At 43.8% G+C, this 24,590-nt stretch overlaps 1 protein-coding gene across 2 annotated transcripts in view; it reads left to right on the top strand.

The window, feature by feature from the left end:
• Window positions 1–24,590, top strand: part of MASP1 (MBL associated serine protease 1) — a 76,998-nt gene that overhangs the window by 22,807 nt on the left and 29,601 nt on the right. Inside the window, exons 3-9 of one of the 2 annotated variants that reach the window (XM_017873412.1) lie at window positions 6,949–7,126; window positions 8,808–8,939; window positions 13,172–13,368; window positions 16,733–16,880; window positions 18,306–18,424; window positions 19,700–19,778; window positions 22,488–23,529. In XM_017873412.1, the coding sequence (XP_017728901.1) occupies window positions 6,949–7,126; window positions 8,808–8,939; window positions 13,172–13,368; window positions 16,733–16,880; window positions 18,306–18,424; window positions 19,700–19,778; window positions 22,488–22,546 (912 nt within the window). In that variant the 3' untranslated portion in view covers window positions 22,547–23,529. Of the gene's footprint in view, window positions 1–6,948; window positions 7,127–8,807; window positions 8,940–13,171; window positions 13,369–16,732; window positions 16,881–18,305; window positions 18,425–19,699; window positions 19,779–22,487; window positions 23,530–24,590 lie in introns of those variants that run through there. The other variant, XM_017873411.1, reaches the window with a different exon arrangement.

Raw genomic sequence — 24,590 nt, 5'->3', positions numbered from 1 at the left:
ATGCTCAATATCTCCTTGTCTTGGTGAGAGAAGAATAAGATAACCACAATAGAAATTCCATTGAAAAATGAAAAAAATGGGAGGCTTATAGCAATTACTGCTCCATAGTATTTCTGAAATTTAGCCAGGCACACGTTGCCGACTCCAGATACCAAGAATATTCCTTGATTAGAGCCCACTTCTGCTTCCTGGGAGTGGTGAGAGTAGATCCCCAGTCCACTGCTCTCTGGGAGTGGTGAGAGTGGCTCTTGCCTCTGGTCTTGACTCTGCCTCTGGCTTCTTAGCTTTGCTTTCTAAGACGTTCTTTCCTTTCTATAAGAAATGGCCCATGTTTGCAGCTGAGTAGTCTATTTGGCTCACTTCCTGTACATAGAAACCTGAAGCTCAGGAGCCTCTTTTCATTTTGAATTGCCACAGTCATTTCTAGTCCAAGCTGATATAGCTCCCTTAAAATCTTTTTGGGTCTCCTATGTAGCAGAATATAGTTCACTCCACTAGATGAAAAACATATCCACAGTTCTTTTCAAAATAGACCTTCCTACTTTGAAGGGCATGTCAGGGTGCTACAGAACAATGTTCTTAAGATTCTTAGGTGCCTTGTGGTCTGGCTGATAGGTAGTACTAGGTACTGCCTTAAATCGTCTAGGTCTTGACAAATGATTCTTACAGCCACACCATTGATTTGACATTTACCCTGAAGCCATTTTTGGTTTTAAAATCTTTCTTTTTTTTTTTTTTTTTTTTTTGAGACAGAGTCTTGCTCTGTTGCCCAGGCTGGAGTGCAATGGCATGATCTCAGCTCACTGCAACCTCCTCCTCCCAGGTTCAAGCAATTCTTCTGCCTCAGTCTCCCGAGTAGCTGGGACTACAGGCACCCACCACCACACCCAGCTAATTTTTGTATTTTTAGTAGAGATAGGGCTTCACTATGTTGGCCAGGCTGGTCTCAAACTCCTGACCTCGTGATCCACCCACCTCGGCCTCCCAAAGTACTGGGATTATAGGAGGGAGCCACTGCACCCAGCCTTAAAATCTTTTACTAGTGGGTAGACTGTTTTCCAACCCAGCTAGTTCTGGGCGCTCTATGTTTCCTCTAAGCTCCACTCACGTATTGGAGACTTACTTCTTCCTGAAGTACGTTGCCATATACAACTAGAAGAACATACTGACACTTTCAACATTCTGTCTAAAGATTTCCTTAGCCAAATATGCAAGTTCATTACATACAGTTTTCTTTTTCTTTCTTTCTTTCTTTTTTTTCTTAGACAGGGTCTCTCTCTGTCCTCTGTTGCCCAGGCTAGAGTGTAGTGGCATGATCTTGGCTCACCGCATCTTCAACCTCCCAAGCTCAAACGATCCTCCCACCCCAACCTCCAGGGTAGCTGGGACTACAGGCACGTACCACACCACCACACCTGGCTAATTTTTGCACTTTCTGTAGAGACAGGGTCTTGCTATGTTGCCTAGGCTGCTCTTGAACTCCTGGGCTCAAGTGATCCTCTCACCTAGGCCTCCCAAATTTCTGGGATTACAGGTGTGAGGCACCACACTTGGCCTATTACATACACTTTTCTACCTTCCAAGTTGCCGCAGACAAGTTTTGCCAATTGATTCACCACTGCATTACTCAAGTGGTCTGTTTTATACTCCTATAGCAGTCTCTTCACTGTTTTTCTAATATTTACTTGCTAGCCAATCCCAAAACTGAAGCCACATATTCTAGTTTTCTGTTACTGCAGCATTCTACTTCTGGTATCAATAACTATATCAGTCAGACTTCAATCAGGAAGGCAAAGTCTTTATGAGTAATATGAGATAATGAATATTTATGGGTATTAGAACTCACGTTAATTATAGAAGGAGTTGGGCAAGTGAAAGTTGGGAATGGGGAGTTAGAGGATTACAGAAAAGGTCATCACCAAGCAGTTCTTTTAAAGACCTAGAATGGGTGGAAATACTTGCATCTGCAAGAGAATCTGATAAGTCAATTCTACCTAAGGGGCCAAAGTGCAACTATGAAGGGGAGGCTCATGGAAAGGGGTCTCTGAGAAGTTGTTGGCTGTAAGCAGCTACCACCTCTGTGGTTTCACCTGAAAGCATCTGGTGATAGGCATGGGCCACTGTTGGTCATCAGAGCCAGCAGTTATAAAGAAGAGCTGGGTTCAGAGTAGAGGAACGTGAGAGCAAGTGAGGATGTATTGGACACATCTACACCTTTCTTTCTCTGTATGTGATTACAAAACAACCTTCAGTGAGTGATGACTATTGCCGTCCCAACTTGCACAAATTCCTCTTTTGGCCAACTCTAATCTGGAATTATACAGGGAAAGAAAGTCTAGGGAACGTAACTCCCAGAGTAACTAAACTGGCAACAGGGTAATCCAGCATACTCCCTAAATGTCTGCCTAAATTAGGTCTGCAATGCTCCTCAAGGGCCCTGAGCAGATTTCAGAAAGGCTCCAGGAGATAGCTCGGGAACACTGACAAAAAAAGCCACGAGGCATTTGGGTTATAAGACAGCCTTTATTTGCCTAATGTCTTAGAGGAGTACTGGCTAGGGAATCAGGATGTTGCAATTGTGGACCTAAAGCCACCACTCACTAGATTCATTTATCATGAGATTCATTCTCCACTCACTAGATCCACCAGTCACTTTGCCCAATTGGTTCAAATTATCTGGGCTTCAATTTCCTCATCTATAAAAGGAGAGCAATCCCTCCTGGGCTGCTTTCTCTATACACTGCTTCGAGGAGCCATTTGGTAGCCGTCAATGCATTTGTTAAGCTGATGTAATGAATTCATGGACATGCAGAGAACAACCATACATAGTGAGAGTAGCTGTTCTTCCATAGAGTATCTGTCCTTCCACAAAAATTTGGTCAACCCCTGCTGCCTTGCCATAGTTTTGCCTAGGAGGTTTGTGCTGTTTCTGCTGAGGTAGGAAACTCATGGAAACCAAAGCCTCTTGGCTTCTCCTTTTCAGATCTGCCTTCCCAGCTCTCTGTCCTCAACAGAGCCCCTTTCTGATGCCAGGCAATGGGTAGTGGGGAGGAGCAGTTGAGACTTGAATATCCCAGGCCTTCACTATTTCCTCTCCCTACATACTCTACCCACCCCCTATCATCCATCCACGATTTCTACCTGCCTAAATTATATTCATGTTTCAGTCTCCAGCTCAAAGATTATTCTCTTCTCCCTAAATGGTTTCTGATTCCCCTCAGCTGGATGCAATCTTTTCCATTCCTTAAACCCCCAGGGCAGCCTATCTTTGATTGCACTTACCATACCCTGACAATACCCCAACACATATACCTTTGAGTACTTATCTTATTCTTCTACATTCCTGAGGCAGGGAACTTGCTTATTAAGCTCGTATAACAAATAAATAATTTTGGCATCCTTCACATTAAAATGTAGACAGAACTTAGTACACACATATTTGGTGAATTGAGTTCAAAGAAAACAAATTGAGGACATACAGCCACATGTTGGTGTCCTAAATAACAAGTCTGTAAGGACACAGTTGCCCACAAGAAGAAATAGAAAAATGAAGAGTTTATGATTCTCAGCCACGTGGGTCTCTATTATTATGAATGTTTTGTCTTCACTTGATAAGGTCTCTCCATCATGTTGATGTGATGACCTCTGAGACGGACAGTCCAAATAGAAGCTAGGTCTCAATCCGCCTATACTCAGAGGTAAATGATCTTTATAGAACTCCATACTCCACAGCAGAGGATGCAAATGTTAACCAGGGCCAGTGACCCCTCTGTTTAAGTTATGACTGGAGCTGTCAGTGAGCTACATCCTCTCTAAGAGACAGTCCATGCACCCGAGATAAGGTTTCAAGAGCCCTTTGAGCCAGGAAAATTGTTTGGCCAAGTGTCTGTGTCTTTAGTCATGTACTCTCTGGGTTGGTGGGTTCTTTTCTCTCATCTCAGAATAGTTCCTAAAGCAAAACTGATATCAGAAAATGTTCATGTTATCTCTCCAGTCTTGAGCAAGTCACTTCCCCTCTCTTGACCTCTGTTTCCTATAGAAGGAGGCAGATAGAAATAGCTCTTAAAGGTCCTGCCCAGTTCTGATATTCCAGGACTCTATTCTGAGCTACAGGCTGAATTCCCAGGGCCCCAGGCTACTGGCCTTCTCTTCTCTGCTTCTAAAAGGATGTATGGCTCAGATTTTCCCATGGGCCTCAGCTGGGGCATGCTTCCTGTTCTCTGGAATACTGTGGCTCTGCAGGTGATAACCATTTATCTGCCATTACGAAAAGATCCTTAAGCCCAGACGTTACAAGGAGGGAGGTCATTTATCGCAGACCCTCAGTAGTATCTCCCTAATCCAAATGACCAGTGGGTTCATTGAAAAGTTCACGTCCCAGTCATTGCAAAACCCAAGAGGCCTTGGGGATACCAAGTTACAGAAAGAAGGCTGTGTAGCTGGAACTGTTAATGCCCAAGGCATGACTATTCATTATTAACAAGTTCAAGTTCATCAACAGGCAGTAATCTGAGTGTTAAAATTCCTGCTTACCATCTTCTGGTTGGTTTATATAATATATGACTATGATGATTTGTTAGAATTCTGTTAGACTATGATGACTACTATGTCCGAACTGGAAAGGAATCTAGAGCTCAGCTAGTCTAAACCCCTGTGTTTACAGGTGGATAACTGAGAGCTAGAAAGGAGATGGCCCAAAATGCAGGATATGGCAGTGTCAGGAACAGGACCCAGGACCTCCAACTGCCAGGTTCCTAAATATCATATTACTCCAAAGCAGAGGTCACAAAGATGGTGTACTCTAGTTCATGCAGTTACTCACAGAAGAATCCCTTTCCCAAGCCCTCATTCTAAATCTATTTAGCCTTTTTTTATTAAGTTCTAGCAAGAGCAGTTTAACTGGTTTCTAATTCACAATATATTAAAAATAAGCAGACAGAAAAGTACAGTGAATAGGCTGATAAAAAGACAAGAAATAAAACACTACATAAAGAAGATTTCAGAATTTCAAGGCTTTATAGTCCAGCAGTGTTTAATGCAGGTCAAGCGACATTACACAACTCCATATCCCCAAGATTATCACTTTAATGTAGTATCCCAATGTCTGACATTCATAACAATGTCCCTGGATCACCAAGAAAGGGTTAGCATGTTTCGCTAGAGAAAGTGGGTACTTCTTTAAAGAACTTTTAAAAAAGTGTTACACCAAAAGAAAATTTTAATTATAGTTAGGTAAACCTTTGGCTATCTGGAAAACTGAGTCAGACAAAATAATACAGCAGCTGGGGGTTCAAGAAAGTGACATTTCAGCTGTGTGCAGATAGGCACATTCTACAGTAACAAGACTGGTGTGAGTTCGGCTGGTATCTGCAGAGAAGAGAAATAAATACCAAAGCCATGATCTCATCTTCTGTTTACACTTCAATTCCCAAAGTTGGTGATTAATTGTACTTGTGTTTTGTTGCCAGGGCAAATTGTTTTTCTTTAAAACTCACTTATTTTAAATAAATAAACCATTAGTTTCAAAACAGAAGTGTCAAATGTCAAGATATTTCTGACATGCTAAGCTAATGAACAAAACAATGAATTCATTAGAAGCTACTAGAGATAGGCAGCCTTTGAGAACGTTTCTTTAATGACTTTGAAAGGCAGCAGGAATCATTCTTGGTAAGAGATTTTTTTCATACATCTTGGCTAAAATATTAGTCCAGAGGTTGCAAACACAAATACAACTTATAAGAATTGAATTAGGTATAAGATAATTGAATAGGTACGTCAAGAATTCATACTCAAATAAATATACCAACTAGCTATCATACGAAGCTTCCCAAACTCCTGTCTCACATAAATTCAGCTTTAAGCCACCAGTTTAGGATCTTTGCTTGGATCTCTGAATTCGCACAGAGCCTCTAGCTCTTCCAAAGAAGGGAATTCTTTTAGAAAACAGGCATGTTTTTTGCATCTAAGTCTTAACACAAACATGTACACACAGAGATACACACTCAAACTATTTTTGGATGATTCCAATAAATAGTTCTATATTAAGACTGCCTATTAAACATTAATGTTCACTACATGACTTTCCTGCTTAAAAGTTTTCAGTGTCTTCCACTTACTCACAGAATTAATGGCATTCAAGGTCAACCATAATTTACTTTCCATGTATCCTTCCAAGTACATCTCCTCCTACAATCCCCACAGACTCCCTGGCTACTCACTGTTCACCGAATGGGGCTTGTACTTTTAGTTCTTGTAAACAAATGTTTATTGGATAACTACTATGTGCCAGGTCCTGTTCCATGAACTGAAGACACATCTCTAAAGAAAATAAGTCCTTCTCTCCTGTAGCTTATATTATAATGTAGATTGTTTGCCTGTTTTGAGTGTATATGCAGTGCTTCTGCTTGTATGAAAGCACTTGTCACACTGAATAATACCTGCCTGTGTCTGTGTTCCTCAACCTCAACACTGCTGTCCTGTGCACAGAACTGTGTCTGACTATCTCTCATCACCTCCATCTCATGCTTTGCTCAGCAGTAGGCACACCTTGGATATCAATGAATGACTTATATTGTGTATACAGTTTCCATTCTTTGGAAAGGTGGTAAGTTCCTGTTGCACAGAGAATCTGTCTGTGAGGTCATCTAACTTTTTTACAACTTTCATATTGAGTTATTTTTAATAAATAAGCCTTTTGGTTATTGACAGGAACAACAAATATCAAGTTACTTCTAATGGAACTAAATAAGATGAATGAAACTGATCAGATGTCCACATTGACTTAACCTGTAATGCATCTTTTCTCAAGAATCCTTAACCTCCTTTCTTTGGGTTTCTCAGGCTGACTAACCTACTCTTGGGTGGCCTCTTCCTTTTTCTTTTAAAGATAAGAAAAGAAGCCTAGCTGGGAAACTGCTCACCTTGTTCCCTTTGTCTTTGACCTCAAAGGTAGAAACTGAGGACCAGGTGCTGGCAACCTTCTGTGGCAGGGAGACCACAGACACAGAGCAGACTCCCGGCCAGGAGGTGGTCCTCTCCCCTGGCTCCTTCATGTCCATCACTTTCCGGTCAGATTTCTCCAATGAGGAGCGATTCACAGGCTTTGATGCCCACTACATGGCTGTGGGTAAGTTGGAGAACCGACTCATCCTCAGGTCTCTGTCTCTCTCCGAAGATGAAAACTGTCCTGTGCCCTCTCCTTTACGATGGAAATCTGTGTATGCACCACATAGATTATGCACCACATAGATTCTACCATTAATGTCTTACTGCATTTGCTCTATCACATATCTATCCATCCATCTATCCTCTATCCATCCAGCAATTCATCTTTTACAAAGTGTTTTAACGTAAATTGCAGACATCAGTACACTTCTTCCTAAATAATTCAGCATGCATATTATCTTGCTAGAGTTCAATATTTGTTCACAGTATTTTTTCTCTTCGTGTAAAATTGACATAAAATGAAATACACATATCTCATGTACACATTTGTTGAATTTTGAAAAATCTTTATTTGTGTGTAACCCAAACCTCTAACAAGACGTTGAACTTTACCACCAGCCCAGAGGGTTCCTTTGTGTCCCCACCCAGTCAATCTCTGCTCTCACTTCCCTTAGAGGAAGCAACTGTTTTCATTTTTTTTCCTGCTATAGATTAATTCTTGCCTCTTCTAAAACTTCATTTAAATGAACACGTAGAGAATATATTTTGGGGATGAGGATTCTTTTACTCAGCATCATGTTTTTGAAGTTCATTCGTGTGTTGCATGCATCAGTAATTTGCTCCTTTTGCCGGCAGAGTAATTTTCCATTGTACGAATATACTAAAGTATGTTTACCCATTCTCTCATTGATGGCTACTTGGGATCTACCCATTTTTTGGCTCTCACTAATAAAGTTTTTATGAACTTTCTTGTACAAGTCTTTTTGCAAACATATGTTTTCAATTCTATTGAGTAAATATATAAAAGAAGAATTGCTGGGTCAGAGGATAAGTATATGTTTAGCTTTATGAGACACTGCCAGACCTTTTCCAAAGCAAATGTACCACTTTTATCTGTCCCCAATGTACGAGAGTTCTGGCTGCTCCACATCTGCACCAACATTACATGTTGTCAATTTTTAAAAATTTTAATCACTCTGGTGGGTATGTAGTGGTACCTGATTGTGGTTTAAATTACATTCCCTTAATGGCTAGCAGTGTTGAACACTTTTTCATGTGCTTATTGGCCATTTGTTTATCCCTTTTGGGGAAATGTACATTCAAATGCCTAGGACAGGGCTTGACCCACATTAGGGGCAGAAAGAAAGAAAGCATGAGTTAGAAGTTAAGAGCACAAGCTCTGTACCCAGCTTGTCTGGATTTAAATCCCGGGTCTGCCACTTAGTATCTGTGTGACTCTAAGTTCATTAATGCCTCTATGTCTCCATTTCATCCTCCATAGAATGTGAATAGTAACAGAATGCGTAGTAACAAATGTGTAATACTTCATGAGGTTGTTATCCCATACATGGTTATTATTATTATAACTGTTAGAGGATAGTGGTCCCACCAGAAGTCAGGTTGCCTGGGTTTGAACTTGGTTCTTTGTGACCTTGGGTAAGTTGCCTAACCTCTCTGAGTTCCAGTTTCCTAGTCTGTAAAGTGAAGATAATGGCTACCTCTGGGCTGTATGTGAGGATTAAATGAGAGAATGCATGAATCTCCCAACATAGTGAGTGGCCCATATCAAGTGCTCTATAAATGTTGGCTATAGTCTTCATCATCATGCATGTATTGATGCAGAGGCTTTACCTGTCCTACAGATGTGGACGAGTGCAAGGAGAGGGAGGACGAGGAGCTGTCCTGTGACCACTACTGCCACAACTACATTGGCGGCTACTACTGCTCCTGCCGCTTCGGCTACATCCTCCACACAGACAACAGGACCTGCCGAGGTAGAGACTACTAATGATTCTATGCATTGCCCTTATAGGCCACATCCTCAATAACCTTAGATGAGGTTCAGAGAAAGACAGATATGCAGTAGGAACAAGTAAAAATGAAGTCAATGATGCACCTCAGACCCCACATGGATGAAGATGCAGAAATGTCCACCCAGCCTGGAAACCCAAACTTGCGTTCCCAAAGGAGAGAAGCTGTAGACTATTTGGCCATCTTTCTTTCTGGGCAGGATTTTTGCTATATAGGTTGCTGTGTCTTATCCTATTGTAGGCAATTGGTCTGCTCAAGTTAGGGGAAAATTTGGGTTTCCCAGTTCTTTCTCTTTGAGCCATGAATTATGCTTTACCCAGCAACTCCTTTTCCTCTTCTTTTCCATGGCCGCTAAGTTCCCCTGCAATAGAGAGACCTCAGTCCAAAGGGAATAAGAGAGAGAGGAAAGAGGCAAACAGAAACAGCCAGAAAACTTCCCATTCCTTCTATCTTTGTTTTCATCTCTCATCAACATACGTACTATGCTGTAGTTGTGCTTAGAGAGGGATGGAGAAATGGAAGGGTTTAGCCACTTTCTAGGAGGAGCTCTTGGGCTAGTAGGGTAATGGCCACGCAAGCAAATGGCGAAGTGTCTTATCGTCTCTATTTTAACAGTAATGTTTCCATTACATTTACGTAATGGAAGTATGGACGTAGCACAATCAGACCTGTGCAGGCAAACACCTCCCAGAGTTGTGACCCTTGACAGAGATGAAGGAAAAAGGAGAAGAAGGGCCTTCCAGGTGGAGAGAACAGCTTCTGCAAACAATCAGAGGTGTGAAAGAACTTGCAATGTTTCAGGGAACAGCCAGTAGATTAGTGTAGTCAGGATTAGCATCTATGCTTGAAATCTCACTTGGAAGCTGAGTGAGGGATCACTGGAGGAGGGCAAGTCTGGAGACAAAAGTTTTTTTCTTCCTCCTTCAAAAGCTGCTATTTGCTTCTGAATAAAACCCTATATAACACATCAGTATAAAGCGATCTAAAACCAAAAGAACAGGCACGTGCAGGATTTTTCTTACAGAGTGTATGTTTTCTATTGTTTTTATTCAGTTGAGTTTTACTGAGTATCTACTATGTGTTGAGTACAGTTAGGGCCAAGAATGCTTAGGGCAGGGCAAGCTTTCTAACTCATTTTCTTCATTTTCACACGTCAGCAGGAGCTTTTTAAAATATCATTTTCCTAATAGTTCCTCTCTCCCCCATGAAATTTTAACACCACAGAGATACTATACATCTGTTTATGTACTGTATGTCTATCTGGATATTGTGCATTTAAAAAGTAAGACCTTCCCCACCAAGAAGGAATTTTAGCTTTCTTGAGGGCAAGATCACCCCCATGAGAATGCTTGGGGTAAAAAATGAAAACAGTTGGGAACTCAGGAGACTTCTATCTTCACCTTGTCCTGCAGCTCATAGCTGTGAAACTTTAAGTTAGTCATGCCCCCTTTTTCAGAACCACAGTTTTCTCATTTGCAAATAAGCAGAATGAACAAGGGCGTAGAAACATTGACATCCCAGATCTAGGATGAACTGGCCCAAGGGTAAAGTCTTAGTGACAAATCAAGGTTCCTTAGCAGCGCTAAAGTCATGTCTAGGTTCCCAGGACAGTGGATTCTTGGGTGCAGTAAATGCAGTGGGGAACAAAGCAGAATTCCTGCACTCACAGAGCTTATAGTCCAGTGGGAGCAAGAAAATAAACATAAAGTTAAGGAGCTGTTAAAAGAAAAACTTGAGACAAATTAAATTTAACAGAGTTTAACTGAGCAAAGAACAATTTGAGAATCCTCCCCTCCACCCACCCTACCACCACCAGAACATGTTCAGAGCAACTCCAGGGTTGCTCATGCTGGATAAGATTTATGGGAAGTAGGCCGGGCGCGGTGGCTCAAGCCTGTAATCCCAGCACTTTGGGAGGCCGAGGCGGGCGGATCATGAGGTCAGGAGATCGAGACCATCCTGGCTAACACGGTGAAACCCCCGTCTCTACTAAAAAAATACAAAAAAAAACTAGCCGGGCGAGGTGGCGGGCACCTGTAGTCTCAGCTACTCGGGAGGCTGAGGCAGGAGAATGGCGTAAACCCGGGAGGCGGAGTTTGCAGTGAGCTGAGATCTGGCCACTGCACTCCAGCCTGGGTGACAGAGCGAGACTCCTTCTCAAAAAAAAAAAAAAAAAAAAAAGATTTATGGGAAGTAGAAGAAAAGTGATGGACAGCAAATGGAAGTCAGGTACAGAAACAGCCAAATTACTTATAGCTTGGTATTTGCCTTGTTCAAATGTAGTTTGAACAGATGGCCACCCGTGACTGGCCAAAACTCTGTGATTGGTACTGTTAACTTAAAAAATCAAGATTTCAAATCTGTAAGTTTGGAAAAAGAGAGGAGATTTTATTCCTTATAAAGTCTTACAGCAGGTGGCCATCCTCATAGTCTGGGAAGCACCACCTCCAGCCAAGACCAGAGACAGGCACTTGAAAGGAGGAGGGATTGAGGTAGGAGCTTTATGCTGAACAGGTTGGCTAAACATATTCAACAGGTTACAGGAGGAGCTATGAATATTTATGACAGTGGTCCTGACACATGCATATTGAACAAACATGCATGCAACATATGATCCATGTTCATTTTGGGATGGAGACTTCACATTAAATGTATTACAGTTACGGTCCAAATATCTTTTCAGGACAGGAGACATTCAAGTGTGCAGCCTCTGTAAACTGGCCAGAACCAGGCCATGGTCAGAAGTCTCTTATCAAGAGAAAGTGACTGAAATCAATGTCTTATTCATTCAAAGCCATAGTTATGGCTTGTGGAACAGGGTGGGGATCAGCCAGTTGGCATCTGGTAGAGCTGAAAATTGTTTTCATATCACTTATTGCAAGGCCAGTGCTTGTTCAGCTGCTGGAGAAAAAGAAAAACTTTGTAGCATCGTTAGAACATAGTTTCTGCTTTCAGTGCGGGGGATGCATGACTTAACCCTTGCCTGGCATGGCCTTAGGTCCTTCATCATTTACAATTTGGTATTTTATTGCCACTAGTAGTCTGTTTTCTCACTCTCATGATCTCTATTTAACATTAATGCTGGTCACTTGTTGTGTCCAAACTGCAGAGAAACAGGGATATAGAAGGAGTGTTTAACCTACCACTCCATCATGGCCAGGAATTCCGTTTTAAGGTTTTCTGGAGATCCTTTTGCCTCAGGGGCCCATTAGGTCAGTGGAGGGCTTAGGATTTTATTTTAAAATTACAGTGGAAGAGTAGATTGCAGTCTACTTAAAAATCCAATTAGGTTACTGTTCACCATGTATGCAGAACCCTTCAGGCTGAATTTAAAATATGTAAGAAGGCCAGGCAAGGTGGCTCACACCTGTAATCTCAGCACTTTGGGAGGCCAAGGCAGACAGATGGCTTGAGTCTAGGAATTTGAGATCAGCCTAGGCAACATAGCAAGGCCCCATCTCTAGAAAAACTACAAAAATCAGCCAGGTATGGTGACACGTTCCTGTAGTCCCAGCTATTCAGGAGACTGAGGTGGGAGGATCACTTGAGTCCATGAGGCAGAGGTTGCAGTAGGCCGAGACGGCACCACTGCACTCCAACCTAGGTGACAGAATAAGGTCCTGACTCAATAAAATAAAATAAAATAAAATAAAATAAAATAAAATAAAATAAAATAAAATAAGAAGGAAGCTTAAGGCTACATTTAATTGAACACAGTGAATAGCACCATAAAGAAAAACAAAACAAAGACAGGGGCTAGAAAGTGAGGTGTGTGTCAAGGGCCTATAGGAGATGAGGGATCTCCTGAAGTTCTGGGTGGAGGGAGGGCAGGATCACAGAGGTCCAGGCATCCCTCTGACCACTCCATCTCGAAACCCTTCCCTCTCACATCCCTCTCCCTGACCCCCAAACCAGAGGATCTGATGAGAAGGATCTTCACACAGGGTAAACAGTCCTGGACAGACAATTAGAAAATCTGTGTTTGAGTCTCAACTCGGTAAATTGCTAGACATGAGACCTTGGCTAAATCATTTCCTTTCATTGAGCTTCATTTTTCCCATCTGTAAAATGGAGATGCTGATACCTTCCCTGTCTACTGCTTGGGACCATCAGGAAAATCATATAGTAACAGATAAGCAAGGCTTGCTGTGGCCGTGGTTGTGATGTGCCATCTTCTCTGCTATGTTTCCAACAGTGGAGTGCAGTGACAACCTCTTCACTCAAAGGACTGGGGTGATCACCAGCCCTGACTTCCCAAACCCTTACCCCAAGAGCTCTGAATGCCTCTATACCATCGAGCTGGAGGAGGGTTTCATGGTCAACCTGCAGTTTGAGGACATATTTGACATTGAGGACCATCCTGAGGTGCCCTGCCCCTATGACTATATCAAGGTGAGCCTGCAATGAACACTTGTCCTGGAGATGCTGGAAAATCTTGGCTGAGTTGGGAAAATTGATATGGCAGAATCTTCACCTTCTTCTCCCAGGATAGAGAGCCAAGCAGCTAGTTTCTCAAAAAGGCATTATTTAAAATAATATCTACCATCTTAATTAGATCTATTCCAGGAATCTCTGATCTGAAATGACCCCCCTGGCCATTAGGGAGGCTTGAGGAGGAGAGTCTAAGGTTGAATCTGCATTTTAGAAAGGTCTCTTGCTGGCATGCCCAGTCTCATGAGCAAGCATCCCATGCTGTCACATAAGGCCCTGTGCACAGAAGGGCCTCATGCTTGGTTTAATAAACATATGAAACTAGGTTTCTTCTGTTTATTTTTTTAGCCGACTACCAAGGCAAAGAAGAATGGATGAAATTTTTAATTTGTTTTAAATAAGGGGCCCCGTATTTTCATTTTGCCCCAGACTCCACAAATTATGCTGCTGGGCCCACTTGCGGGGAGAGGCTATGTCGAAGGTAAATAAAGATGGAAGAAATACCACAGGCAAATAACTACTCTATTTGTGGTTATTTCAATATTATAATTAAGAATTTGAGCCATGCCTGGGATAATGGGGAGATATTTTTGAGATGTGTGGAAAGTAAAACCAGCAATTCTTACAGAGTGAACAGCCAAAACATCCAAGTAGAGCTGAATATTAGGGTCTAGCTCAGAAGAGACACTGAGCTGGGGATAAAGATGGGTGCCGTTAAGTGTTTAAAGAGGTACTGATTTAAACTGTGGAAATGGGACGTCCTAGAAAAAAAAAAAAAGGAAGCCAGAACACAATAGATTATGAGACCTAGATGGAGGAAGAGGAACCCACAAAAGAGGTCAGAAAGAGCTAGAAAATGAGACTGCCCAGGAGAAAGCTGTCAACAGTGAGAGAGGCAGAAAAGCCTGAGAGGACACGAAAGAAAACTCTAGAACTTAGAGCCTGGCCTGTCCCCTACTTGGATACAGAGGCTAAGAGGCAGCTTGGCTGGAGGGTGACAGCAGGAAGCATAGGCCACGGGTTTTCTATTTTGCTGTGTTAGCAAAGTGCCACAAACATAACAGCTTAAAACAATGCCAATTTCTCATCCCAGCATTGTGTCGGTCAGAAGTCCCAGTGAGCACAATGGGATTCTTTGTTCAGGGTCTCATGAAACTGAAATCAAGGTGTCAGCTGATGGAGCTCTTATCTAGAGACTCTGGAGAGGAATCAACTTCCAAGATCATTTAAGTTCTTGGCAGAATTCAGTTCCTTGCAGATGTAAGACTAAAATCCCCTTCTTCTTCCTAGCTGTCAGCCAGTGGTGGCTCTCAGCTCTAGAAGTTGTGCTTAGATACTTTCACATTGGTCCCTGCCACCAGAAACAGTCCCTTCCATCAAATTCTTGTCACACTTCAAATCTCCCTGACTTCTGCTGCTGCTACCAGCAGAAGGAAATTGTGTGGAATGGGCTTGTGTGATTGGGTTAAGCCCACCCAGATAATCTCCCTCACTTTAGGTCAACTAATGAATAACTTTAATACACCTGCAAAATCCCTTTTGCCATTTAACAGAACATCATCACAAAGTAACTCCAGGGGTGAAGCTCAACCTTCAATCTAGAATTCTGCCTGCCATAGTGTCTCAGGAGCTACACATGGGAGCCTCATCCAAGCATGCAACCTCTTGGGGCTTCATTTGTTTCCCCCTCTCCTCAATAAGGACAGGACAAAGATGTCACTTGGGATTGTAGAGGTCACCAAATGATTGGTAACGAGTCATGGCCCTCAAAGATGGGAGAAAAGTGCATTAAAGACATAGAAAAGAACCAGGAATGAATGGTGGGGAATCTGGATCAGATAATAGAGCCTATTGCCTTCTCTTCCCTACTGCCCCCAACCTACTGCAAACTCATCACCTCCCTCCTGCTCAGCTGCAAAACTTCCCAACGGGTTTTTTTTTTTTTTTTTTTGCTTCCACTCTTGCCCTACACAAGCTGTTCTCCCATAGCATTGAGGGTGATCTTTATAAAAGCTAGATTCGATTGAGTTTGCACTTTAAATTAAACCTAAATTTCTCAGCACAACTTGGCCTTTGTCTGTTGTCCAACCTCGTGCCATGGCACTCCCACTGCCCAACCGGCCTGGCTTCCTGCCTATTCCTAACACTAGGCAAGCTCTTTACCACCCTTGGCCTTGATCTGTACATATGCAGTTTTCTCTCCCTAGAAAGTATTCTTCCCTTCTCTTCAAATAAGCTCATACTCACCCTATGCATCTCAGATTCCCAGTGCTACCTAAGGGAAAGCCCTGGCCTTGATCACCTAATTAAAGTTATTATCTATTATATTACCATTATAGGAATGATTATTTCTATAGGTTACATAGATTTTACTACATCAATTATAAAAATATAGCATATATTTCTATTATACATGCATATCATCCTGATTATTTTTATTACCCTTATGACACCCTATAATTATTTTGTTTATTATTTGTTGTTAGTCTCCCCCAACTAGACTGCAGGTTTTTTGACAGCAGAGATCGTCTCTGCTTTATGCACCATTTTTGACAGCAGAGATCATCTCTGTTTTATGCACCAGACAGCACTCAGCCCTTCTCTGAGCCACAATAGGTTCATCTTTAAGCAGAAGATTTTTTTTTCAATTTAAGTACTGGGATACACATGCAGAACATGCAGGTTTGTTACATAGGTATACATGTGCCATGGTGGTTTGCTGCACCCATCAATATGTCACCTAGGTTTTAAGCCCCACATGCATTGGTACTTGTCCTAATGCACTCCCTCCCCTTGCCCCGCCACCCCCTGACAGGCTCCAGTGTGTGATGTTCCCCTCCCTGTGTCCATGTGTTCTCATTGTTCAACTCCCACTTATAAGTGAGAATATGTGGTGTTTGGTTTTCTTTTCCTGTGTTAGTTTGCTGAGAATGATGACTTCCAGCTTCATCCATGTCTCTGCAAAGATCATGAATTAATTCTTTTGTATGGCTGCATAGTATTCCACAGTGTATATGTGCCATATCAATGCCAGTCTGTCACTGATGGGCATTTGATTTGGTTGTATACCTTTGCTATTATAAATAGTTAAGTAGAGGATTATTAACCTGCCTTGTCCACTTCAAGAGTCATTGTAAATTATAAAAGAGAGAATGAAGATGAAACCATTTGGTGAATGGTACAGCTCATTAAAAACCTAAGTGAATATCAAGGGTTCATATGGAAGCTTCCAGAAAACCCAGAGTGCAGTGGAGAGGTATTACCTGCAGAGGCCATGTTGGCTGCTCAGATGGAACCCTCTCTTTCTCTCTCTCATATTTTGCAGATCAAAGTTGGTCCAAAAGTTCTGGGGCCTTTCTGTGGAGAGAAAGCCCCAGAACCCATCAGCACCCAGAGCCACAGTGTCCTGATCCTGTTCCATAGTGACAACTCGGGAGAGAACCGGGGCTGGAGGCTCTCATACAGGGCTGCAGGTAACCTCTTCCCTCCCAGGTTACACTGAGCTGCTGTGCTTAGCCCTTGCAGCAGCAGTGGCTGAGGGAGGAGGGGTGCAGGCTTGGGTCTCCTCTGGGGACCTGATGGGACTCCCAATTGAGCAGCTGGGGACCAAGGCACGTGCTCTTTCCTGACTCAGTTTTCCATCTATAAAATGGGGGCAAGGGCAGCAATAATGTTGGGTGGACTAGACAGGTGGTTTTCAAAACATGTACTTCAGTATCACACAGAGAGATTAAAGAAAAAGAAATCTTGCTTCCTGAACTCTATACCTCACACAGTGATTCAATAGACTTGGGGAGGAGGGCCTTTTCAGCTCCAGCCTTCTCCAGGTCTAGGGTTAGAATTTGGATATGGGCCTGTAGCCCAGAATGTTTCACTATGGTGCTTTGCCTCCTTCTGGGTCCCCCATCGGCAAAGCCCATGGATCTCATGCCCCCGTCCCCCAAGTCAGTCAGTCCTGGTCCAAACCTTGATCAAGCCATTCAACCTACAGTAACTGGTCTGTAGGAACTCGTGGAAGGAGAGGGTGAACATCAGCGACAAAAGATCACAGCTGGGCATGACTAACCCAGTTCATAGGCTAAAACTCTGGCCCTGCCTACATTATCACGTACACTGCTCAGATGGGGGAGAGTAGACAGGATCTTAACAAAGGAGAGTTTGTCTTAGAAAAAGTGTCAGGGATAGGCCCAGGCCTGAAGAGCCTGTCAGATTTAGCTTTTCGAGGAGAGGACTCAGAGGCATATGATCACAGCCTTTCTAATGCTTTGAAGAAGGGCCTTGGGAAGAAAGAGCAATTTGGGTCATCCTTGGTGGCCCGAGAGGACAAATGAGTAAAAATTACAGGGGCGCAAATTTCAGCTAAGAAGGAAAACAATGTTCATGTAATCAGCAGAGTCTGAGCCTGAAAGGTACAGGTTAGGGAGGCATTAAGCTCCCTGTCACTGTGTCCCTGAGCCGCCATGCTTAGCCCTCCCAGGGGTGGTGGCTGAGGGAGGAAGGATGCTGGTAGTGGCTGAGGGAGGAGGGATGCAGTTTTGGACCTGGTGGGGCTCCTAGCTGAGCAGTATGTTTGGTGTCTACTGCGGAGGATGTTGTAAGAGAAGCATCAGACAAGGATTGGATTTAATGACATTTAACATTCCTCCCAATCCTGAGTTTTACTGAAATCATCTGGTCAACCATTTCATTCCACAAGTCAGGATGTGGTGGTCCAAGTTGGAAACTGCCCTATTCATGGCTCCCGAATTAGTCTCTTGAAGGGCCTGGAAGATCCATGCCTCCAATACCCAGTTCCATGTTTTATTCACCTTCATCAGGCCTTGCTTTCTAGGGACTGGCCCTTTAAGGTCAGAATTCTCATTTTCTCACCTGCTGTTCTTTCATTTGCTTCCCACCAGGAAATGAGTGCCCAGAGCTACAACCTCCTGTCCATGGGAAAATCGAGCCCTCCCAAGCCAAGTATTCCTTCAAAGACCAAGTGCTCGTCAGCTGTGACACAGGCTACAAAGTGCTGAAGGTGCAGAGCCCTGCCTGGGAAAGGGTAGTGAGCAGGCCACAGAAACTCTCCAAACCTGCACCCTCCCCAGGGCAGATGGGCTGCCAGCACTTGTCATCGTTCCAGCACAGAATTTCCTAGCTGCCCATCAACTTCTCAAATGCTCCAGAAATTCCAAAGCATGTGTCCCAGGCGGTCTCACACTCTGAAAGTGGCACAAAAATTTGTTTCATTTTTTAATCAGAGCATGAGCTGGTTTTAATTTTTAAAATATGGATCTATACAGCTCTATAATCAAGGCTGAGAACTGTAACAAAGTTCATCGGCTTATAGAGGGGAGTGGAGTGGGATACCAGGAAAGGAAGTAGACGGTTTAAAAGTAGCAGATGGGGCCAAGCGCAGCGGCTCACGCCTGTCATCCCCAGGTGGGTTGATCACCTGATCTCAGGATCAGCCTGGCCAATATGGTGAAACCTTATCACTACTAAATAATAAAAAAATAGCCAGGTGTGGTGGCGGGCGCCTGTAATCCCAGCTACTCGGGAGGCTGAGGCAAGAGAATCGCTTGAATCTGAGAGGCGGAGGTTGCAGTGAGCCGAGATTGTGCCATTGCACTTCAGCCTGGGTGACAAGAGCAAAACTCTGTCTCAAAAAATAAAAAAACGAACAGATGGGTTCCCCTCACTCTCCCACCCCCTGAAGCAGTAGTTCTAGGAATCACATTGTTAGCTTAAAAAAAAAATCACCTCCCAGCTCTCACCTGAGATGAGTTAAAGCAGACTTTTTGGGACTGGGACCAGTGATTGGTGCAGCCAAACTAAAGGACCACTGCTTCCAAGGAATGGTTCTCAAAGAGGGGTCCTCAGTCTCAGCATCACTGGGAACTTGTTAGAAATGCAAATGCTTGGGTAAGCCAGCCCCACTGAACCAGAAACTCTAGGGGAGAAGCCCGGCCACCTGTGTTTTAACAAGCCCTCTAGGAGATGCTGACTGCTTGCCCTGGTTTGAGAAGCACTGCTCTGAAAAAGGAGTCAATGCTTACAGTCTTCCCCTCAGAGATAGTTGCCCAAACCCCTTCTTACACATAGCCCTTGCCCCTCTCCAGAGTATGAGAAGGGAATATGAATTCAGTGTGTATCTTTCCCCTACCTTCAAGCTTGCCCTTGGAGGCCCATGGGTGGAAAATCTCAGTTGAGGACAGACACGTGTGGAACTTGAGTTGGTTTTGCTAGGAAAAAACCCCTACCACCACCCCCGCCTCCTTCTTCCCACTCCCTTCTTCCTGTCTCTTCCCAGGATAATGTGGAGATGGACACATTCCAGATTGAGTGTCTGAAGGACGGGACGTGGAGTAACAAGATTCCCACCTGCAAAAGTAAGAAAGCCTAATGGGTTGTTATAAAGATACTGAGCTCCCCAATACTGGCGGAATCCGAGCGGAGCAAGCAAGGGTGAAAGTGTGGCAGGAGCACTCTGAAGGGGATGGGAGCAGAAATTTAACAGACGCACAAGGTTTGGGGGAAAAAAGAATATCAATGCCCCTTTTGGCAATAAGACGTTTGGATCCCAAAAGAAACTTATGGGCCCAGTACTTTGTTAAATACCAATTTTACTTCAGTCCATAGATGGGTTGCCGAACTTACTAAAGGAATAGCATGTGTCCAGGCTCAAAACCAGCTTTGGCAATTGCTAATTCAGGAAACTAGTTTGGTGCTGGTGCCCAGAGCTGAGTGACCTTGCTAGTCTTCATGTGGCCGTCAGCCATATCCCCTACATCTTCTGAGACAACTCATGATTTAGGGCTGTACAGGAAGGGCTGTGGGGTCAGCACAGTTGGCCTGCATGAAGCAAAGGATACAGCTCTTCACTGGCTCCTGGGACCCAGAGTAAGATCTTGCCTTGGCTCTGCCCCTAACCAACTCTGTGATTGTGAATAAGATCCTTCGCCTCAATTATAAAATAAGGAGTTTGGACTAGCTTTATATTTTAGAAGATGTGCCAATGATTTTAAAATGATATAGTCTATATAAATCATCTACTGAGCTTTGTAAAAATACAAGCTTCCAACCACTTCACCTCACCACCACCCTCTGCAACCACCTCTCAACACCCAGGTGATTTCAATGAAAAAGACTTATAAGGACCACAGTTTTAGAAACTTATCTATGGCCAGCATCCATGAGAGGAGGCACAGTGACAGACATAGGCAGGGAAGACAGGGAGAGAGAAGGGAGAATTTGCTTTACGATGGAGAGGTGAGGTCAAGAATTAGAGCCTGGCACAGTGGCTCACGCCTGTAATCCCAGCACTTTGGGAGGCAGAAGCAGGTGGATCACTTGAGTTCCAGAGTTCAAGACCAGCCTGGCCAACATGGTGAAACTCAGTCTCTACTAAAAATACAAAAATTATCCAGGCATGGTGGCACATACCTGTAATCCCAGCTACTCAGGAGGCGGAGGCAGGAGAATTGCTGGAACCCAGGAGACGGAGATAGCAGTGAGCCGAGATTGTGCCACTGCACTCCAACCTGGGTGGCAGAGCAAGACTCTGTCTCAAAAAAAAAAAAAAATGGAGTTTGGAGTTGGTCCCACCCATCTTCTTTTCATGACTTTTCATGCAAACTGGAGCGCTATCCTCATCCCTTTCTCCTACATGGCCTTGATTCAGTACACAGACATATTTCCTCCCATTGTCCCAAGGGGGACATTCCCTTAAGGCAAATCCCAGGAAGAACTTTGAAGTAAAATACGCTTATTCTTTTCCTTTTCGTATGATGAAATTTTTCCTTTTCCTATGATGTGGCTGGGGTCAGAGCCTAGCGTGGGGAAGGAGGGGGCATTTTATGGCTTTAAAAAAATGTTTCAAAAAATGTTGACTGGATGCCTGTGCAGAGTTCCATAGGGAAGTCAGATGGAAAAGACAAGGTCCAGGCATGGAGGAACTCAAGTGCTGGTGGCCACAGTCGCCACCTCCTCCAATCCCAGGCTCGAGGCACAGTGCTGTGACTGGGTTCTAAGCAAAGCACTCTGCAGAACAAAGCAATGGCCATGTAGAAGGAGAAGGTGAAGGAGGATATGAGGTGTTTTGGATAGAATCAGGCTTTGGAATTAGGAAGTTCTAGATTCAAATGCAGACTCTACCAGCTGAGAGTCCCTAATCAGTATATTCAGACTCTTTGACCTCAGTTTCCCACCCTCAAGATTGCTTTGGGGATTAGCTGGGTTAATATACATACCATACCCATGGAGGGCCAGAAACGTGCAAAAGATCAACAAACATCTCCCGCCCCAACCCAATCCCCTCACTAGGAAGTGGTTTTGTTTCTCTCATTCATATTTTTGGAAAGTAGGCAACATTAACAATTTTTCCCTGACTAATATTTTTCCCTGACTTACATTAGCATACAACAGAACACCCTGTCATTTTGTAGTAAAGAGGAACTGTTTCCATCATATGACCCTATTCTCCCAAAATAGGCTGGATTAAGACTATCAGAATTCCCATTCAGGTATACCCAGCATCTTTGCTTACTCAGTAGGTATTTATTGAGCATCTCTCTGTACCAGGCACTGTGCTAGGTCCTAGGGGAGAGGCAAAGACAGGACTGAGGAGCTGAGAGTCCCCAGGGATTATGGAGTACAGGGCTGGAAACAGACAAGGGGTGTGCACTGTGTGGTAAAGAAACATGCACTCGAAAAGAAGCTGGGAATTATGGGTTGTTGTTCTGGCCTCCACCTTGCTGTGGTGGCCCCTGGACAAGCCCTGTTCTACTCTGAATGCCATCAAGTCAGGGTTTGGACCAGATGCAGGCAACGCTCCCCCCAGGGACAGAATTTTATAATCCTCATGAGCCAGGATGTATGACTCTGCAAATTCTCAGAATGATACAGATTCCACAATCCCGAACTGTTCTTCACACTGGCTGTACCTAAACTATGCATTCTTAATCAATTCTGGTGAAGTGATTTCTGTATTTCCTGCATAAACTGTTTCTGCTTTGCTTGCTAATTTTTCTCTCTCTTTCTCTTCCTTTCTCTGCTTCCTTCCTCTGTATCTCTTGATCCCTCTTTGATCTTCACCGTAGTGGCAGAAAACGAAATCGATCTGGAGAGCGAACTCAAGTCAGAGCAAGTGACAGAGTGAATGACGAGACCCCACACAATGCAGACATCCAGAAATGGATCACTCCCAAGACCCCCGGGGCCCAGAGCTGCACCACCCCTCCCCACCCAACAACACTCCCGTGCCCCTTTCAGTGTGGATTAGAATGGGTGCTGAACAAGGCAACATGATCTCAGCAGTTGAAGCTGCTACGTGTGTGAAAACAAATTCGCTACTTGAGGGTTCGCCCATCATTCAAACACTACTCCTGAAAATAATGAAAAAAAGAATGTGGGATTTATTTTAGCACCTCTGAGGGGACTGTGCTCTTCTCAAAGGAAAAAAAAAAAATGCCCTTGGTCTTAGAGACATAAGATTGAATATATAATCATGTGGCCTCAGGCTGACCAGATCAAAGTGGTTTCTAATCCATTCTACATGTCAAGTTTAAATGAGCCAGACTGCCTGTGACTTTATGAATCTGAAGGTGTTACCTGTTGCTGCTTTCTTAACCACCATGAGTAGGTAAAGCAAATAATAACTCACAGAGTGTGGATTTTTGAGAATCTGAATGTTTACTCATTCACAAAAGTATCCCTTCTACCCCTACCTAGCATGGGGCTGAAATGTCAACATTAGAGGTTCTGTCTTCTGGGGCTTACAAGTCCTATGTTTCTTAAAATTCTCTGATTAAAAATTTTAAAAAAATAGGTATCACACCTGAAAGCAGTAGCCCCAGCTCTGTGCCATGGGACATCACAGGTCCTAAACAGTGACAGAGAAAGGGCTGGGGAGTGGCAGCTGGAATCTCTGCTTCCGTCTGAAGATCTGGGTACACATGTCAGAGAAACTTTGCATTAAATGGACTGCCCGATCTATTTGGTGATTAAATGGCTGTGAGGTGAGGGGAGAACCCTGGGCAGTCTGGAGACCGAGGTGCCATTCTCGGCTAGAGACAGCACTGAAAGAAGAGATGGGCTGGCTACTAAAGACAAGTGTCAGTTGAATAAATGTCTTTAAACCTACAAAGTATTAACAGCAGTCTTACTCAGTGCCATACAGGGAATCAGAATTCAAGAGGAAGATTTGATATGTACCCAAATAATTGTAATAGCTTTGACGCCAACAACATCAGATACATCCCATCAAAGAAACAAGGAAGCAGCCCTGTCCAGTTAGAATTAGAAAGGCTTTCGAGAAGAAGCAGTGTTTCATCAAGACTCCAGGGTGGCCAGAGCATGGACACAGGGTGCCCCAGGCAACAGGGATGGCACCAGCAAGGCCTGGCAGCAGGAGGCAGCAGGGGAGCACTCTGAAGGAGCTGGTGTTTGGAGGGTGGGTATACTGAGGGGAGGTAAGAAGATGAGGCCAAGGAGGGGGCTAGAGCCCAAAACCCCAGGCCTGAGTTAGGATTATCTGATTGCACATCATTCTCTAGGAAGCCCCCCAATACAGCAAAGCACACTTGGATCTGCAGGTCAAGCAAGGTGTGTCTGGAGGAAAATAAGTGGCAGCAAGGAATTACCGTGGAGATAGGGTGTTGGGCGGTACCGCCAAGGCAAGGGGAAAGAGAAGGGTGTTTTGATTCCAGAGTGCGAAACTGGCCAGACAGGACTTTACAGAAAAGGATAAAACCCTTCCTAAAGCCAAGAGCATAGGCCAACGGAGGAAGCAGGGTCTAGTGTGTGCTGACTGTGCCAGACAGAGCTGCTCAAGGCCTCTTGTGACGGGAAGTCACTTCCGTGTCCCAGAGAGATATGGCTTTTTCCCTGCCACTGTGGACTTGGGAAGAAAGTGAGCCCCTCCACATTGCCAAGACCCTCTATGTTCCACTATTTATCACCCCGTCTACCCAGTTGTAGGGCCAGCTGTATCAGTGGACAAAGTTACTTCTCTGAAGTGATGTGAAAGTAGGTCCTCCACCCAGAAAATATCTTTCTGCCAGCATCAGCCACATAACAGGCTCCCAGGACCCCGACCATCTAGCCACACTAAGGCCAACCCTGGAATTCCTAAACTAGGCGGTCAGGTCTTGAGATTAGTTTAGGCAAAACAAACTGCTGGACCAAAGTTAAGGGAGATGAGT

Source organism: Rhinopithecus bieti, unplaced genomic scaffold (assembly GCF_001698545.2).
Source record: "Rhinopithecus bieti isolate Rb0 unplaced genomic scaffold, ASM169854v2 scaffold_5626, whole genome shotgun sequence".
Lineage (NCBI taxonomy): Eukaryota > Metazoa > Chordata > Mammalia > Primates > Cercopithecidae > Rhinopithecus > Rhinopithecus bieti.
The sequence above is the reverse complement of the archived record's forward strand: the minus strand, read 5'-3'. Positions and strand labels throughout refer to the sequence as shown.